Source organism: Homalodisca vitripennis, chromosome 2 (genome assembly GCF_021130785.1).
Source record: "Homalodisca vitripennis isolate AUS2020 chromosome 2, UT_GWSS_2.1, whole genome shotgun sequence".
Taxonomy (NCBI): Eukaryota; Metazoa; Arthropoda; class Insecta; order Hemiptera; family Cicadellidae; genus Homalodisca; species Homalodisca vitripennis.
The window spans coordinates 46143898-46163778 of NC_060208.1; the positions used below are offsets into that span (position 1 = coordinate 46143898).

General features: G+C 35.0%; 1 protein-coding gene across 1 annotated transcript in view; it reads right to left on the reverse strand.

The window, feature by feature from the left end:
• Positions 1-1113: 1113 nt before the first annotated feature.
• Positions 1114-19881, reverse strand: part of LOC124353878 — a 48574-nt gene continuing 29806 nt past the window's right edge. Inside the window, exon 6 of the mRNA XM_046803921.1 lies at positions 1114-2861. Coding sequence (XP_046659877.1) covers positions 2080-2861 — 782 coding nt within the window. The 3' untranslated portion in view covers positions 1114-2079. The remainder of the gene's footprint in view (positions 2862-19881) is intronic.

Sequence of the window (19881 nt, forward strand, 5' to 3'; positions counted from 1 at the left end):
GTCATAAGATTCCATCATAAATGATTTCACTAGAACAGACGCTCTTAGATACTGAAAATCGTGTGCGAAGCCGTGAGTAACAAATATAATAATTATTATTTATACTTCTGGATTATTTACATGCTGATTTAGAAGCAGCAAAAATATTTTACCGCTGATGTACAATGGTGAAAAGGGGTGGCAAATTTAGGGCTTGCCCCCCCTGGAAAAATATGTAGCTGCGGCTCTGTCTAAAGGTCACAAATATAGTCTAGTTTCAGAAAATGTAGTTTTTTTGAGTCTTTGGGTAAATAAATTAATTTTAGCGCAAAAACTGAAAGTAGTACAAGAAACAGGTTTCGTGATGAAAAAACCAATTTGTAAAAATGTTTATAAATTATTATTATTCGTAAACCTAACAATATCTGCCATCATTTTATTTACTATAAGCTATAAAACACTATAATAATAAATATTGTGAGAAAACCTAAGGTTTTTATTTTTTTATGGTTGGTAGAAACCAAAATTGTTATAATACCCTTCTAAAAAAGGGATAATTACCTGATAAAAAAGGTTATACTACTAAAGTTTTGGGGTTTAGTATAATTTTATAATAACCTAAACATCATTAAAATATAGTATAGTTTTATATATATATATAATAATAATATATATATATATATATATTATATCGATAATATATATCAATAATATTATTATGTTATAAAACTATAAAAACACTTACAAAAAAAAGGGTGGGTGAAATTATTTGTTCTGGAAAGACGAAAATAACAATGTCATTCTAAAATTACACCGCTGTCATAGAACAATAAAAAAAAACCACTGCTGTGTTCGGCAACACTTTACCTTTCCAATGGTACATGAACCATTTATACTCGATTGTTTACATACTATAACAAATGAGATTAAGCGGGTGGGCGGGCCCATAATCAACTGATATCTGTTGATTGGCGTTTAAGGAACGAAAATAAACAATGGATATCCGTTGAATGGCAGTCGGAGAGTTAAGATGTGTATTGTCCTCAAAAATTAATGGTATTTTTTTTATACCATAAAGTAAGTTTTCATAAAACATGCAATTGAAACCAGACAGGTAAATGCAATAAACTTCAGTAAAATTGTATTAATTTATTATTAGATGCTTAGGGCAATGCAAAACAAAAATTAGGTTACGCCCATAAAAATTGTGTTAACAGTTAAAATTTTACATAATGAAGATTAAAATACATAATAAAAGGTAAACAAGGAATATATAAGTGATGCTCTAAAGCTAATTAACTACAATAAAATAAATTACATCAAATAAAATTCACCATGACTAATACATAAATCAATGTTAGTGGAATTATACATGGTTCAAATACAAATAAAACAATGTATCATAGATACATGTAATAATACATTAAATAGCATTGTAATGGCAAGGTACTAACAGCAGCAGCACAGTACTGCAATTTCTACATGTTCATGATTTAAATACAAATTTTAGCACAGTATTGATAGAATGAGTGAAACAATATTATAATGAGGAGGAGTAAGGTTAAAATGTAATCAATCATAATGTAATAATCAGCCTTGTCTTTATCCTTACACTACAGAGGCTATCTAAGAAGCAACATATGAATACACAAACACATGGAACATGGTATATACCACACCAGGGGTTATGTCAAGAGTTGAGGCATGATAAAAACCTTCAGTTGAGGGAAAATATGTCCAACTTCTGCCCATTCGTCTTTCCGAAAACATGTTACTTGTTCGCTAAAGCATTAATCAAAGTCGGGTTTTTAAAAAAGTAAAAGATTGGACTTGATTTTGGCATTTCTGTGAATAGTCATGAGACTGGCTTATGAAAGAATTTTTATAAACATGGATATATAAAGCATAGAGTTGAGTATATGCTATCTAAGTTTTCTATGTGAAAAATTGGTTATTTGGTGATTGCTTTACACCAAACAGTTGAGCAACCCAAAAATATAAAAATCTCAATATAAAAATATTAATGTTGGAAAGGAAAAAATAAGAACCCTGAAATTATTACATTACAAATATTTAAACAAGAAAATATATCTTATGAGCTTACAATTTGTAAGAAATATGTTTAACATGTAGTGGTGTGTTGTGTGTGATTATAATGCCTTCATAATGTCCTTCACTCACGAAAGTAACATCACTGTCATCATCTAAGCTGATCACTCTGTATACAGGATGTGGAGAGTCAAACTCCAAGGTGAAAACATATTTGCTTTTATTCTCCAGGATCAGAGATTGTCCGTCACTCAGCTTTAAAGGGAAAGTCATTTCCTTACTACCAAGCACTGTGCCTTCGATCTGAACAGTGTGGGTTTCTTCACATGAATCTAAAAATTCTGAAACCTGTATCTTTCTAACAGTTACTTTGCAACTGAGTGTGTAGAGCGGCTGGTTTCCTAGCTTCATAATCGACTTGGTCTGTACCGTGAAGGAATCAATCAGTATGTCTGAAAATGTTTCTAGTGTTAGATTGGATATTATCTTGTACTCATCTTCTTCTCTTAATTTAGTTCTGAATAAGGAACTAAATACATGAGAATTGTAATGTTTCTGTCTTCCAAAAACAGCATCATGTTGTAATTCGCTTAAATCCTCATCTTGAAAGGAAGCATACAACTCTCTCACTTCCCGGTTGTTGCAGAGTCCAGACAACTTGATCGGCTCGTTACTGAAGACAGCTAATGTCAACTCCTTAATTTGATCTTCAGTGAGGATTTTGGTAGGGATAACCTCCTCAACAATATCCTCTAAACGGAGAGTGGCCAGCCTCACATACTGGAGAGTTGTCTGTAACTGTTGTACTGAAGTTTCAAAAGATTCAGCAATGGCTGGGAACAAAAATTACACATTCCACAGATTAGTAACACAGCATGCTAAAAATCTTATTTTTGAATTACTATCTAAATACAATTAATTATGATTCACTACAATGAATTTTAAAAATTTAATTTACATTTAACCCTTTTAGCCCCGGCGTCCGATATATCGGACAGAGGTGGTCCGATATACCGGACGTCTTGAGAATTTAATGTAGCTGGCTAATAATATGTCCAAATGCCATCAGTTTTGGTATAGTGGTCTGTGAAGAAACGGGCTACATGCAAAAACAATAAACCTTCCAATTGGCATCGTATTTCGTCGTCGTTGAGCGTAGTTTATTTGTCAATGTCAGCCGTCAGACGACTTCAGTTGCATTTTGTTGTTGTATGCTGAGTTATAACCTCAATTAGTTTGCGTGATTGAAAGCGGTTGTTTTTCGTGTGATTTATTGTATTATTAGTAAAAAAACATGAGTAAATGTTGTAGAGAAAAGTTACCAGTGAGTGAAAACATTTTGATAAACAATATTATTAGTGATGAAGGTGCTATTTTTGAAGACAATGAACTGAGTTTTTTATATAAAATGTATATATTATATTATTTCTTTTACTATTTTGAAAAACTAAACAAGTTTTAGTGTTACAAACAATTACAATTAGTTTGTGTTATTTTACAATTGTTATTATTTAAAAGTGCAAAAACAAGTATACATATCTGTATACTTTTACTGACGTGTATGTGGGAATATATGAAGAAGTGCTTATGCAGCAATACAATGAATTGAATATATCTCCTGCATTTATCAAGGAAAGTTCTTCAAATTTTGTGTGTGTAGTAAGAAATATATGTATAACAAAATTGCTTCATTTTTCAAGGGCTACAATTTTTTTTTCTACCCTTTATGTATGTCCAAACTAATAAAAAATATTTTTTTATGTATGTATATATATATATATATATATACACTAAAAAAAATCATTCTGTAAAAGTACTTTTTAACTACTATATCTAAAAGTACACTTATTTGTGAACAATTTAAAACAAAAACCTAAAAGTTATCTTCAAAAATAAGAAAACTAGATGTATTTTCCCTCAATTCTGCACTACGGTCCTTTATCGCCATGGGCTTTATGGCAAGTCCATGGAAAAATGACTGGGGTTAAAAGGATTAAAGAGTGGTAATCTTCAATAATTCTCCTCTGAACAAACTGAACATTTCTCCCAGCAATAATAAAAAGGTATTGGTGAGGCTTTAGAATTTGTCTGAAGACTGATTAGAGTGCTTCCTGTGGCTAAAACAGGAATTATTTGAGTGGGAAAATTAAGATATATCGATTTTAAGCTTTAATCAGCAAAACTATTTTTACTAAACAAACTCCTTAGAACCAAACAAGTGTGTAGGAATGATAAACATACTGAAAATTGTAGTGTATTGTCATTGAAACAGTTGGTGCAATCTTTGATATAGAGAAAGTTGTAAAATGTGTAGTCAACTGCCCTTGTCTGAATAACTTTTTAAACAATTCTCTTTTGACATTGTTAATATTGCAAGCATGTTACGGAACATCATCAAAAGGCAGTTCCAGTTATAACAGCCCACTTCTAGTCGGAACTACCAATGTTGTATTATTCAGTTCAGTGAGGGACATTAGCAACTGCTGTGCCTCTGTCTTGTTATTGGTTTTACTTTTCTGTCATCTTTCTTTCAATGCTTTTTTTTATCATTGACGATATTTCCTTCCAGGTGTTATTTTCGAGCATTTATAGTTCAAATGTTCTTTGAAATCAGCTGTTGAACTAGCACTACTTCCATCTCAGTTCTCTCTGCCATTCACCAGCAACAAATAAATATTGTCTGTTCTGCAGTGTTCCGCTCCTTACCACAGTAGTTGCAGACTGTGATATCGCTCTTTAACCTCTAAAAAAGTAACTGCGAAAGTAGCCATGGCCACTGAAACTGTAGATGAAAATTTACCTCCCCATGTCCTTAATTTTGGGAAAAGTTTGGTCCAGACTTCTGTCTCTGCTATACTACATTTGTCTTATCATTTGTGCAGTATTTTGGCATCTTTGACATCTCTTCCTTCATGGACTGCTGCTCTTTCCTTTGCCAGCAGTTTTGGTGGTGGAACTACCACTATGACAAAAAAACTTCAGTTGAAACCTATAGCAGCTAGTTACTCTCAGAGCCACTGTCAGCCGTTTCCTTGCTTTCCGGTACTCCATACAGCACTACTGAGGACACTGCTGAAGTCAGCAAATGCCGCTCTACTGACCGACATTACATTACATTCTTGAGATGCCACTTATAAGAACTACGGTATATCATTATGTGTATTAAAAACATTATTGATACAAGTAAACTACCTTGAGGTACTCTTTAAGTTAATGTTTCTGATATCACTAAATTCATGATTTACTTTAACGAGACATTTCCTATTTGCTAAATGGGATTGAAACAACACCTGTATGTTTCCTTAATTCCAATTTTTTTCCAGTGAGTTCAGTAATTCCTTATGTTTAATTGTGTCGAAGGCTTTGCTAAAAATCTATAAATAAAGCAAGTGCAAGGCTTCTACTATTCAAACATTCTTTTACTTTATTTGCAAATAACTGTAATGCACTTTCAATTGATTTACTTTTTTGAAAACCATATTGGTTGACATTCAGAATGTTGTTTTCCTTTAAGTACTTTATTTGTTTAGATGATTCAGAACATAATTTTCCATTATTTTTTCAATTGCTGGTGAATTAGCAATTGGCCTATAATTGATATATCTTTTTTAACGTTTACCTTCATATATAAATCTAACTATGGATGGTTTCAAACACTCTGAAAACATTCCTTTTTCGAAAGAGAAGTTGAACAAAGTAGCTTAAATAGCTTTTATTCTGTTTATAATATATTTTACGTCTTTAACTCTGACTTTTGTCCACACCAGGAGATTTGTCAGTTTTCATTTTTTTGACTATCTTCACTAGAGGCTCTGGATTGTTGTTCACATTAAAAAGACATTTGTTTTAAATTTAACACCATAAAAAAAATTAATGGCTCAAAACCAGTATGGGAATGTAAGAATGTACGATTGGAACTGGCAAGGGGAAACAAAGTTACCCTCGACTAAGTGTCAGGGCTACGAAAACATTCAGGAAAATGATAAAGCAGACACTCTTGCCAAGACAGGCACAGAAAACCTTTTGATAGGACCAGAGCCACGCTGTGGAGTAGCCTACAGCAAACCTCTAGTAAAAGATTGAGAAAATAGGATTAGATCCTTAACCTGGAGAAAGACCTCAGGACTTAGACAATCTAAAATACTTATCTCTCCTTATGCAAAAGGATGGTCAGCTTGTTGACAGGACATGGAGGAAACATCTGATGAAGGTGGATCTAAGCCAAACTGATGAATGCAGACTCTGCGTAGAATCAGAAGAATTAGCAGAACATAAGACTTAATTGTTCTGCCATATGCAAAATCAGGAAAAAATTCCTAGGGATGTATTTTCTCAGCCATAAGGATATCAGAGATCAGGAGCCTTCAAATCTTATAGGCCTCTGTAAAAGCCTCAGATTCTGAGAGCTTAAATCTTGAGTAAGTGAGGTGCAAAGGTCCTTTCAGGACTACGTGCAGAGATTTTTGTCTCTTTCTCTCAATTTAATTTTTTTTAATCATGCGGAGCTCTCATGCAGGTGAATTTCAGTTCTCTAGCTGCTCGTGGAATGCAAAAATAAAACTCGAGGGTGATTAAAAATAAAACTCAAAGATCAACCATGGCTGAGTGTTTTGAGTGTGTATCATCACCTCAGTCTTAGCCTGTGAAAAAGGAATAATGCTCCTCTGGGTTTTCCCTTAGCCCGTGAGCCTCCAATAAGGATATGTTGGTTGAATGAATTGATCCAGGGCTTGTGAATGTTATCCAACACCTTAAACAACATAGCTGACTGCCAACATTCCCTGTGAAAGTGCTCTCAAGAAACAGTAAATTAGTGATGGTTTTAGGTTCAAACAACAAATAACCTCCGACCAGCACCTTACCTGGAGTACCGTGAGTCTGTTCACAAAAAAATTTGACACTTAAAACTCAAAGAAAGTGAAATATTTGACTTATTCATTCACTTACCAGTAACTGACCTATATATTGAAGTCAACAAACTTTATTTTCGACAATACATAGAATGACAATAATATATCAAATAAACAGAACCACTTTTAATCAAGTATTCTAGGAGCGTAAGGAAAGAATTTTGTCTTTTCTAAAATACTAACATTGACAAAACACTACTGAAAATCACCAAATCTGGTGTGACGTCACGGCCAACTCATCCATTGCTGCTAAATCAAATCAAATCAAAGAGAACTTTATTCATATACATCGAGTACAGAATATGTGTCAATATGTATGTAAAAATTTTATCTAGTTTAAAACATAGATCAAGATAAAAATGTCATGTCCAGTTTAAAAATTCCTCGATGGAGTAAAACGTCCTGTAAGCAAGCCATGCACTGAGATTCCTCTTCAACGCTGACTCTCTTGTTATACTCTTGAGGTGTCTTGGTAGGAGATTGTAAAATTTTGCACCTGCATAAGATGGCTTCTTGGTAGTCATGGTGAGTCGATGAGGTTGTAAGACGAAGTCTGTCACATTGCGGGTTCCATATGAATGAATTTCGCCCAGTCTATTGTAATCAGTGTTAAATACATGTAGAATGGTTTGTTGTATGTAAAGAGCCACCACTGTCTGAATTCCAAGGTCTTTGAAATCACTTCTGCACGAGTCAAGATGATTTAGACCTGCCAATATTCTTACTGCTTTCTTTTGAAGTTTTAGAACTTTAGTCATATTTCCTATACTTGACCCTCCCCATATTATCAAACCATACCTCACAACAGACTCAAATAGGGCAAAATAAGCAACCCTGGCCGTTGACAGATCTGCAACAGACCTTATTCTTTTTACAACATACAGGGCAGTACTCAGTTTCCTGCACACCATGTCCACATGAGGGGTCCAGGACAGATGTTGGTCAATGATCACTCCTAGGTATTTGGTCTCGTCCTCTACTTCCACCATTGGCAACCCCTCGGTTAAGTTTGCAGCTCTTGTAAACAGGATTTGTTTAGTTTTGCTGTCATTTAGTGCAAGATCGTTCTCTTGACAATATTGTTTTGCCATATTGAAAGCAATGAAGGCCTGACAATCTAAATCATTAGGGCCTTTTTCAGCAAGTATAAGAGCTGTGTCATCAGCGTACATTGTGGTGTGGGCTTGCTCCTTTAGGTAATCTGGGAGGTCATTTGTTACCAATACATACAATACTGGACCCAGTACTGAGCCTTGAGGGACCCCTCTTGTTATATTGAGGGGTTTTGACCTAGCATGGTAAACTGTGTTATTAACTGTATATTTCAGCTCTACTAGTTGAGTCCTGTTCTTCAAATAACTATTAAACCAGTTTATTGCATTGCCTTGGATTCCTAAAGTCATCAGCTTAGTAAGAAGTAAATTATGTCCCAGTGTGTCGAAAGCTTTACTTAGATCCAAGAAAATAGCAGATACTATTTTTCCAGTTTCAATCTGGTCAATTACATTCTCAAAGAAGTCAGTGATAGCTGTGGTTGTAGATTTAGAGGATAAAAATCCGTGCTGATGTTTACTGAGCAAATTATTGTCCATGAGGTGGGTTATTAATCTTGTTAAAACGATTTTTTCAAATATCTTGGAGATGGTTGATACAAGAGATATTGGTCTAAAGTGGCCAGCTTCTGTGCTTTGTGGTTGTTTCTTAATAGGGATTATTTTGGCAATCTTGAGGTCAGCTGGAAAAATACCCTGAGCTAAGGACTTGTTCATAATATCAGTCAGAGGCAGTGTAATTTCATCAACACAGTGCTTAAGTAAGATAGATGAGATATCATCTATGCCTGCTGATGGCTTTGATTTCATTGCCATGATGGTTTTCTTAACTTCTGCCTGTGTAGTGCTATGAATAACAAATTCAGGTGCATTGGTGGTGCATTGAGACTTCCTTGAGATATCTGAAGTTTGACCTGCTTCTTTTAGTGTTATCTCAGCTATAGTTGTAAAATAAGTATTTAGGTGCTCAGCTATTTCGAATGGATTGTTTAATTTGTTGCCATTGACTGTCAATTCAAGTGGAGTATCCTGTTTCTTCTTATGGCGTTCATTATTAATTGTGTCCCAGACTGCTTTTGACCTGTTTTCTGAGTTGCTTATGCGGTCTACTATTGCTTACCTTTTTAGATATTTCAGTCTCATACCATAGGCTTTTTTCTTTTCTGCTGTTTGGGTTTTAGCAGCTACGCAACCTGTGGTTTCTTCTCTATTTAAGGCTTCTAAAAACTCGGTCTTCAGTCTTTGAGCTTCTGGATCATTAAAATGACAAGCTCTTGCATTACGCTTTGCTTTGGTTTTTTTATAAGGACATGTTAGGTTCATTGCAGAGTTAAGTATTTGGCTAAAATTTCTAAAAGCAGTGTCCACAGCTGGTGCATTAAGCACTAATCCCCAGTTAAGTCCCTTTAAGTAGTCACTCAGGCTGTCAAGGTTATTTTTATTAAGATGTCTTCTAATTGAATAAGTTGTGGGAACAGGTGATTACTTCAGATTCGTCGAACACAGCTGTGCGTTGTGATCCAAAAGCCCTGTGGTCAAGACATCTACTGTGACTTCTGGTAAAGGGATGTTGGAGCAGACACAGTCAATTGATGTTGATGTAGTGCTGGTTATTCTGGTAGGTGGCAGTGATAATCTCCTAACACCATATTGTGCAAGAGCGTCATTAAGTTTCAAACAGGGACTGTCTTGAACTAGGTTGTCCACGTTGATGTCGCCAATTATAATGCTTTGTTGATGGAATGTGCTCGTGAGAATCTTCGTCTGCGATATAGGGGCAAGACGATTAACATTTTCACGGACAGTCAGGCAGCGCTGATGGCGCTGGATTCTTGCGCAATCAAATCCAAACTGGTTTGGGATTGCTATCAGACCGTTTCCTCCCTTGCCAGAATCAACAATGTAACCGTTTGTTGGGTTCCTGGTCATGAGGGAATTTCTGGGAACGAAAGAGCTGATGCCCTGGCCAACCAGGGCTCAGCAACAATTATGACGGGCCCTCAACCATTCTGCGGTGTTCCAAGGTGTGAATCCTCTAGGGTTGTCTCGAAATGGATTCGCGCGGAGCATGGGAGAAGGTGGAGGTTGCATCCGGGTTTGAGAGTGAGTAGAATGGTATTACAGTCACCTTCCTCCAAGGTGGCCTCGGACCTTCTTCATTAAACAGATCAATGTCTTCCAAGGTCATTGGTCTCATTACGGGGCATGGTCACCTGAAGAAGCATCTACACAGAGTTGGTATCCTTCAGGAGGATCCGCTCTGTGGAAGGTGTAATGAGCAGGAGGAGACTGCTGAGCACCTGCTCTTTGATTGCCCAGCAATAGCAAGAGAGCGGTATGCCATCTTTGGTAGCTTGAACAGGGGTGGCGAGTTTTCCCAGGAGGACTTGATAGGTTGTTTTCGGCGGTTTGTTGAACTGCTGAAGTTGTAGACTGGTAGTCCTCATGGTGTTTTCGGGGTGCGCAAAAGGCCCTTGAGGCTTAAGTGCATGGCAGTAGGCCGCCCCAAGGAAAAAAAAAAAAAAAAAAAAAAAAAGGATTGTGTTCAAGATCTCTGTTAAGTGATCGATTGCCTCATCCAAGTTCCCAGATGGTGGTCTATAAACACCCAACACATAGATGCTCTTTTGACCTTCTTTGATTTTGATAAGTTGGGTCTCACATATCATCTCTAGTGCTGGAATTGTATCAATCCTGTCCACTTTATTTCCCAGATTTAAGTATTTATATATGGCTACACCTCCTTTTTGATGATGCATCCTAGAGAAACTTCCTACCAGTTCATAGTTAGGAATTTTGGTATTTTCAAGAGCATCCATCATGTTTTAGTCCGTGCTCCGTTAGCACAACAATATACTAGGGAGGAATTCGTCTAACAAGTGGTTTAGTCTGTTCACTTTATTTGACATGGAGTTGATGTTCTGATGTAATATAGTCAGTTTACTTGTGTCATTAAATTTCTCCCCTGTGTTTCTGTGCACAGAGACTATTTTGTTTTTAGTTTTACTTTTATCTTTTGGCAGAGGTCTAAAAAACTTTGATTTGCACCATTACCACATATAATGTTAATGGGCTCTTGTAGCTCATTTTCTGTTGCGTAGGATAGAGAGTTGTGGTTCAGTTTTTTGGTAAAGGGAGTTTGGCTGACTCTCCCTATGTCTTGGTCGGGTATTTGTCCATTTTGTAATAAAATGTTGTAGTTCAGTTTTTTGCTAAAGGGAGTTTGGCTGACTCTCCCTATGTCTTGGTTGGGTATTTGTCCATCTTGAGGTAAAATATCGTGGTTCAGTTTTTTGTTAAAGGGAGTTTGGCTGACTCTCCCTATGTCTTGGTCGGGTATTTGTCCATTTTGTAATAAAATGTTGTAGTTCAGTTTTTTGCTAAAGGGAGTTTGGCTGACTCTCCCTATGTCTTGGTTGGGTATTTGTCCAACTTGAGGTAAAATATCGTGGTTCAGTTTTTTGGTTCAGAAAAACTAAAATTGGCTGCCAAAATTGGAACAGCATTATTGGAGGAAAACAATTTACTGAAGAGACAAAAATTTGAACTAGAAACTAAACTAACGTTTGCTGAGGAAAAGGCGGAGGGACTTGAGAGAGAAAAAGAAATATGTGCTCTAAAAATTGAAGAACTTTTATACCAGCTACAAGAAATACATAATAATTCGGAGAAGGAAAAACAGATACGTACAGAAATGCAACAGATATTTGAGGAAAATGACAGAAAACAAAATCAAATAATCAATGAATATATACATGAAATTGACACCTTGGAGAAAGGCATCAATGTTTTGCAAATAAACCTAAAAGAACATATAACAACAGACAACAAATCTACAAGCTATAAAAACTCGGGAACTCAAACTGACCAAAACATGAGTATTCCTACTCATATGCATGAAAACACAACCGTTTTTATTGAGCTAGTGGAAGTGAAGTCAAAACAACATCTTCTGGAGGAAGACATTAAAACCTTAAAAGCTGAAGTAGCAAAAGGTAAGTTACTCTGTGAAGAAGCTCCAATGACCCCATTGGCAAAAAAAAAACTGCCTCAGAATCAGTCTTTATTGTTACATCAACGTTTATACATAGCATTGCTATAGAAACAGGTAACATTGTCATAAATTAATGTAATAATGATACATACACATATACATTCATACATATGCACATCACAATTCACATATACATATAAACATACATATAAGAGGTCAAGACAGCATAACAAATTTAATGTAATCTATGTTAAAACACAATTTTAAAATTCAGGATCCATCAAATACTCATCAACACTATAATAGTTTTTTCCAACAAAAAATCTGTTAGTTTGCTTTTAAATTGATTAAATGTTTATATTTTTGAGGCAACTTATTGTATAGTTTTTTTGCCGTGTATATTGGAGTTTTTTCTACCAGACGCAGTCGATGTATGGGATATTGAAAATTAGCTTTAAATCTTGTATTGTAATTATGATCAAAGTTATCACTTGATAAGCTTTCAAAATTTGATTGTACTGTTAGTAGGGTTTTCAGAATGTATAAATTTGGAAGTGATAAGATTTTTAATTCTTTAAACAGAGGTTTGCAAGAAGTTCTATATGATGAAAAGGTCATTAATTTCATAATTTTTTTGGATCTTAAAAACTTTATCAAAGTCAGAAGATGATCCCCAAAATGTAATACCATATTGAATTATTGAAAAAAAAGAAAGAGTAGTAAATTATTATTCTAGTTTCCAAATTAATTGAATTTCGTAACACTAGCATTTGACAACATGCCGAGTCCAATCTTCTAATAATATTTTCAATACATCTTTTCCAAGAAAAGTTTATATACAGATCAATACCTAAAAATTTTACGCTATCACATAATTTTATTTGCTGGCCGTGGAAAATCACATCCTTATTATAGCCCTCCTTTAATTGTGCTGTTCAAAAATTTAGTAGTTGAGTTTTCTCTTGATTTAATTTCAATCCGTTAACCTTAAACCAGTATGCCAATTCATAAAAAGCTTGATTTAATTTATTTTCCATTTGAAAGTGAGAGTCTGCTTTAACAACTGCGGTTGTGTCATCTGCATATAATATAATTTTTGGTGAAACATTTTTAGGTAAATCATTAACGTACAGAAGAAAAAGTAGAGGTCCCAAAATAGACCCTTGAGGAACGCCAACTTTAATTTCCTCCCAACGAGATCTAGATTTTACACTATTTTTAAAAATTACAGTTCTTTGAAATCGATTAACTAAATAAGATTCAATCCACAGGATTGATCTATTTGAAAAACTGTACAGTTTAAGCTTTTTTAAAAGGATATTATGGTTCACACAATCAAAAGCCTTGGACAAATCACAAAACACACCCATGGTTCTCTGTGACCCATCCAAAGCCCAAGACACCTCATTTACAAGTTTATTAATGGCCCCTAATGTACTGTGACCCCTCCTAAATCCGAATTGATCACAAGTCAAAATTGAATTAGATTCTAAAAAATTTGTAATTTGGTTTAGTGCCAATTTTTCAAATACTTTAGAAAATGATGGCAGTATTGAAATTGGACGGTAATTATCTGGATTTTGTTTTTGCCCTTTTTTATAGAGTGGTTTTAATTCAGCCCATTTTAAATTTTTTGGAAAACTACAATTTTTGAATGATTATATAATTAAAACTGATAAAGGAACAGCTATACTATACATTAGATGTTTCATTACGTCCAGAGGTATTTCATCCCACCCAGATGATTTTTTATTTTTTAATGATTTTATCACTTTAACAACATCATCTGATGACACATTACCAAAATTAAACTTAAAAAATTGACATTCAAGATCAGTTTGTGCTAAATTTAGGGCCTCTTGTTCACAAGGTCGAGCCTTAATTTCTTTGGCCAATTCTGCAAATTTTTTGTTGAAGAATTGTGCAATTTCCTTTCCATCTTTAACAACCCTACCACTATCTAACACAACATTAGGAAAATTGTTAACAGATTTTTTACATCCAAGCTCAGATTTAACTACATGCCAAGCAGCTATATTTTTATTTTCAGAATCTTTTATGAAATTAGAATTATACATTTGCTTTGATTTATTACAGACATTTTTGAAAATTGTTTATAATTTTTTACATAATTTATAAAATTTGGATTGTTTGACTGTTTGGCTAGTTTACTAAGCTCCCTCTTTTTAATGCTTGAATTTTGAATTCCCTTTGTTATCCATTTTTTATTTTTGGATTGTTTGGTTTTGTTAGCTGAGAATTTTAATGGAAATGATTCTTCAAATATATTTTGAAAGCAATTAAAGAAATTAGAACAGTTGTCAGCAAAAGTAAAATTGTTTGAAACATTCCACTTAGTGTCTTTTAATCTACTACTAAATCTATAAAGAGCTTTTTTAGAAAAAATCCGTCTTTTTACTCTAAGTTTAGTATTGTCATTATCAGAAATAAGATCTTTAGAAATATCTAAAAAGACTGCCCTGTGATCTGACAAACCCAATTCCAAATTCATTGTCTGAGATTCAAAGGATGACTTAAATTTAAAAGTTAAAATATTATCAATGCATGAATTTGTATTAAAAGTAACTCTAGTTGGTGATGCAAAATGTGTTTTAAAACCGTATGATTCAATCAGAGAAAGGAATTCAAATTTCTGCTGTGGTTTATTTGTTGTTTCCATTACATCTACATTAAAGTCTGATGCAATATAAACATTGTTTACATGGTTTTCTTTACCTAAAAGTTTTAACAAAGCCTCAAGCTTATTTAAAAATAATTTGAAATTTGAATCTTCTGGCACTCTATAAATAGAAATGATAATTATAGGCCTTTTTAAATTAATTATTTCTATGCATGAAGCTTCAAAAACTGAATCCAAATTATAAATGCACAGATCTTCTCTGGTTATAAATTCAAAATTATTTTTCAAAAGAATACACGAGCATCCATGATAATCTGTATCTCTACAATAAAAATGTGCCAGAGTATAATTAGAAAAACTATTTAAAATGGTAACACTATCCCTACTCAACCAATGTTCATTTAAACAAATAATTTGAATATTTGAATTTTGTAGAATTATTTCTAAATCAATTTTTTTATCAAGTACTCCTCCTTGGATATTTAAATGTAATAGCCTATTATATTTCTGATCAATTTTGGCTTCCTTACAAATAGGCCAATCATTCTTAAATTTTAAATTTTGATTTACCTTATTTGCATGATAGCAGTGAAATTTACTACAAACTAAACAGAAGTTATCTAAATCTAAGTGTTCTTTATATTTTTGTTTGGAGGTTCGTTTTTTAAGTCTATTGCACCATCCTCTTTCTCATCTACTGGAGTCTGGGTCGAAGTAGGGGGACTGTCCACAGGAACTGATACGTCTTGACACTCTATATCCTGTCCACCAGCAGATGAAAGGTTACAGATGCCATCTTCGATCAACTCTTTCAGCTTCAACATAAACTCCTGATGTGAAAGTCCACGCCTTAATTCTCTTTGTGATACCTGGTCACAGCAAACAATACTTACTGAAGCACCAGTTTCTTGATGGAATGCCACTATGTTCTTGGCGAATTGTTCAGGCGGAATCATATCTCTCACAGAGCCCATTGGGGAGCAGATCAATTTTTTAAGCCCTTTGGCCTTGAAGTCCTGAGTCAGTTGGGCAAAAGCATCATTGTAGTCCTGAATTGTGGGTTTTGCATTATACGTCGCTTTGGTAATTAGGCTGTATATGCAGGCTCCTCCATGGCTTACCTTTTGAAACGTAAGTTTGTCTGATTTGAGGTCTGAAAGCTGTGGCCTACCAATTTTCTTCCTGAATACAACAGCTACACCAGCTGTCATATTTCTATCATGGCCAAGGTCACCAGATATAGAATGGGCGAAACCCACAGATGAGTCATACATAAAATTATCAATTTTAAGGCCCATGTCCTGTTCAATTACATGGATTCCCTGCTCCTCAATCACAGAAGACAAACCCGAAGTCTGATTGGTAGGTTGTTCTATATTTTTTGAAAGCATTTTCACAATCATCTCCGCAATTTTCACTTTTCCTTTCTTATTATAGTGCATACCATGAGTAGTGTAATAATGCCGTGGCAAGATATGAAGTGGTAGAATTTGGAACTTATCAGTCTTAGCCTCTTTTTCAAGTTTTGCATTTATAACTGAAATCTTCAGATCCAATTTGGGTTTATCATGCCTCATTGGCAATGTCGCAAGTATTAAATTTGTGTGAGAGGAGTCCCGAATCAGGCTATGTACATCTTCCATCAATCGATTCACACTTGTACTTTCTACATTGTTAGTACCTGCTATCACTAAAAGATAATCATTCTTCGTCAAGTCTGTAGTTAGCTGTTGGACTTCCTCAATGACTTTGTTAAAATTTGCACTGGATCTAACAAACTAACAGACATTTACAGTAGCTCGTTGGTGAATTAAATCACTCAAGTTTTTCCCATGACTATCGGCCATTATAGTAAGTTTAGATTGGTTCGTTTTGCTTGACACAAAGCTGTTAAAAATTTTAGGTCTGTTGTCTTTAGAACTATTTATGTTCTTAGGTAAGCGTAAGTTTTTCTTGTGTACTGATGTCTGTCGAGTGTCTTCAACAAGTTTGTCGCACTCCAAAATGTCTTAGACAAAATTTCAAAAGAATTTTCACAAGATGTATTAATATTCTGGGGTATTATAGCTTTCCTTGAATTATTACTAACAATTTTCCAGGGTTCATTTTGTAATGTTGTTGCCTGTAGAGCAGAAGTTGTTGCTATAAAAAATGCTCAAAAAAAACCATCCTCACAAACCCATGCTCAGACCCAACTACAGACACATAATACACCCTTATCTCAGAAAGTAAATATATCCCCAATCAGAACAAACAGAAAAAACAAATTTAGTGTTTCTCTACAAGTGGCTAAAAGTAAATACAAACAAAATTTAAAGAAAAGCCTAAATACTCCTCTTGTAGAAATCAGTGAAACGATTAAAGAGTTTGGCACTTTCCGAGTTCAAAACAGCCGACCATTTACAGCAAAATTACTCAAAAAGAATCAAACATATGAAGATCTTTAAAATAAACACTTGGAAGAAGTTACTGGAAGAGGATCTAGTGGTTTTCTCCTGAAAATGACCACTCTTTTTTAGGAGTAAAACTAAAGAAAATAAAACACCTATAGTAAGAGCTACAAGGATCTTCCACCAGAATGTAGATCGGATAGGTAAGAAAGTGGACCGACTTAATCATCTTGTAAACATGACTCACCCTGATATTCTAGTCTTAACTGAGCATGGACTTGATCTAACCACAATAAAAAGAACTAAACTTATGGACTACAACCTTGTATCGGCATATGGGAGGGATTACCACCAAAAGGGCGGAGTTGCAATTTACAAGAGTGAGAAACTTGATAACCGTGTAGAAAGTTTTAACATAGAAGGACACAATGAAGAACTTATCTGTGAGATGGCTGGGATAAAACTTCTTTCCGATAAAGATTTACCTCTTCTTATTCTTGGAATTTATCATCCGCCCAGCACTCCTATACTTGATGCTCTGGCACTGATCGGGAATGCGCTTGACACAATTCTTTGTGGTGACAATAGTGTTGTAGTTATTGTTGGTGACCTAAATGCTAACAGCTTGGACCCAACAAATAACAATACAATAAGGTTGCAAGAATTTTTAACATCATACGACATCCACAGGCTTGAACTGCCACCCACAAGAGTAACCCCAACCTCAATTTTTTTCCATTGATGTAGTCTGCATCAATACTAATATTGACAGAGTCAAAGTTGATGTGGTGAATACTTGCATATCTGACCATACTGGGCAGCTAACTACCATTTCAATTCCTTCCAAAATTAAAAAGCTGTCAACTTCAATTCACAGACATTTTAACCCATTGCGGATCGTGAAAACGGCGCGCGCGCGGGCCTTAGAGTACGAATTAATCCGTATTACAACGCAGCACCCGCAGTGTTTGCACGCCTACCTGCCTGCTTAGCGCGCTCGCTAATTATACATGTTTTGTTTGTTTACGTTGTTATTTATGTTATATAAACATTATACAGATCATATTAGACAAGTATATTATACTAGAAGTATATTCAAGTATATTCATAAATATCCTCGGAAGCACTACTTTGAGCGTTTTTATTTATATTGAAATGATGTTGAAATAGAGTTTCCACATCCGGTGGTGTCCCAGGAACAATGTCTGAAATAGTCTGAACATCTGAATCATGGTCACTAGCCCGCTCGTCACTGTCAACATTAGTATCCGCGTAATTATGAAAACGTGGACAAATACGCGTGATAGAACCGTCTCCATCCTCAATAACACTATCGATATCACTTTCGTCACTTCCACTTTCTAATAATAGTCTATCTAATTCAGATGATTGTAAATTGTCACCCATTTTATTTACGTACACGCACACGAGACAAAGGAAAATCGAACGCCACGACTGTACGCCTCAGACAAACAATTTGTCGCAAATAATAACGTTATTGACCGATAACGAGGGGAGTGTTTGTGGGCGAGTACCAGAGATAAGATAGGAAGCCATTCCAGGAAAACTGAGTATAAATATCTCCGAGGCTTATAACAGCGATAAGCGTTCAAAACAAATGAGTCATCCGGACCACGTCATCCGCGTGAGGGTCACGTCATTGTGCTTTTGGTCCACGCCTCGCTCCGCGTCACCCTCACGTCGTTGATCCGCAATGGGTTAATACAAGAAATCTGACAAACCTCAAACAAATACTGGATGCTCAAACTTGGGAAATTTTATTTCAAGCTGTTCATGCCCAAACTGCATATACATACTTTAGCGACATATTAGCAGATGCTTTAAATATAGCCTGTCCTCCTGTATCATCATGCAACAGACCTTTAAGAACTCCTAAACCAGAGAGGCACAATCTTGAAGCTGAAGAATTAAGAAAACAGTTTATTGAAGCTCAAGAACTGTATTTTTTAAATGGGAATGAGGCTGATCGGCTTGAGATGATACAACGAAAGAAGACCTATGACTTGAAACTTCGCAGCTTAAGAAGGCAAGCTAATGAGTGCTTTGTAGCACAATCAACGAACAAAACCAAAGCTATATGGAAAGTTGTGAACAGTGAGAGAGTGTCAAGAAAAGATATTGGTGAAATGAAGTGGAAGATAAATACTGAAGGAGGGACAACTGAAGAGCCTAGAAAAGTGGCTGAGCTCTTTAATGAATATTTTACAAGTATAGCTGAAGAGACCTTAAAAGTGAATTGTCTTCATCAGTCTTCCTCTTATGCTCTAAATCTAGCTCAACCTGACCACCCTCTTTCAACGTTTCAGCCTACTACTGGGGAAGAAATTCTCAAGATAATCAACTCAATGAAGACCTCATCTGCAGCTGGAATTGATAACATCACTTCACAACTTTTCAAATTCTGTGCTTCTGAATTAACTCATCCTCTAACAGACGTTGTAAATAAATCTCTATCTCATGGAATTTTCCCAGACAAGCTCAAAATTTCCAAAACATATCCACAAAACAAACAAGGAAAGAAACATGAAATGAAAAACTTCAGGCCAATTTCCTTATTACCTACAGCCTCAAAAGATATTGAGAAAGTTGTATTAATACGACTTTTTCATCACCTACAACTGAATAATCTTTTACCTGCTGGACAGCATGGCTTTTTACCAGAAAAATCAACATTGACTGCTCTTACAGAACTTGTAGAAAAAATTATTGACTGCATCGAAGCTGGAAACACGGTTAATAGCACATGTTTGGATCTTAGCAAAGCATTTGATTGCCTTGACCACAGTTTAATTTTAACAAAACTTGACATGCTAGTAATCAAAGACACTGTACTTCAATGGTTTCA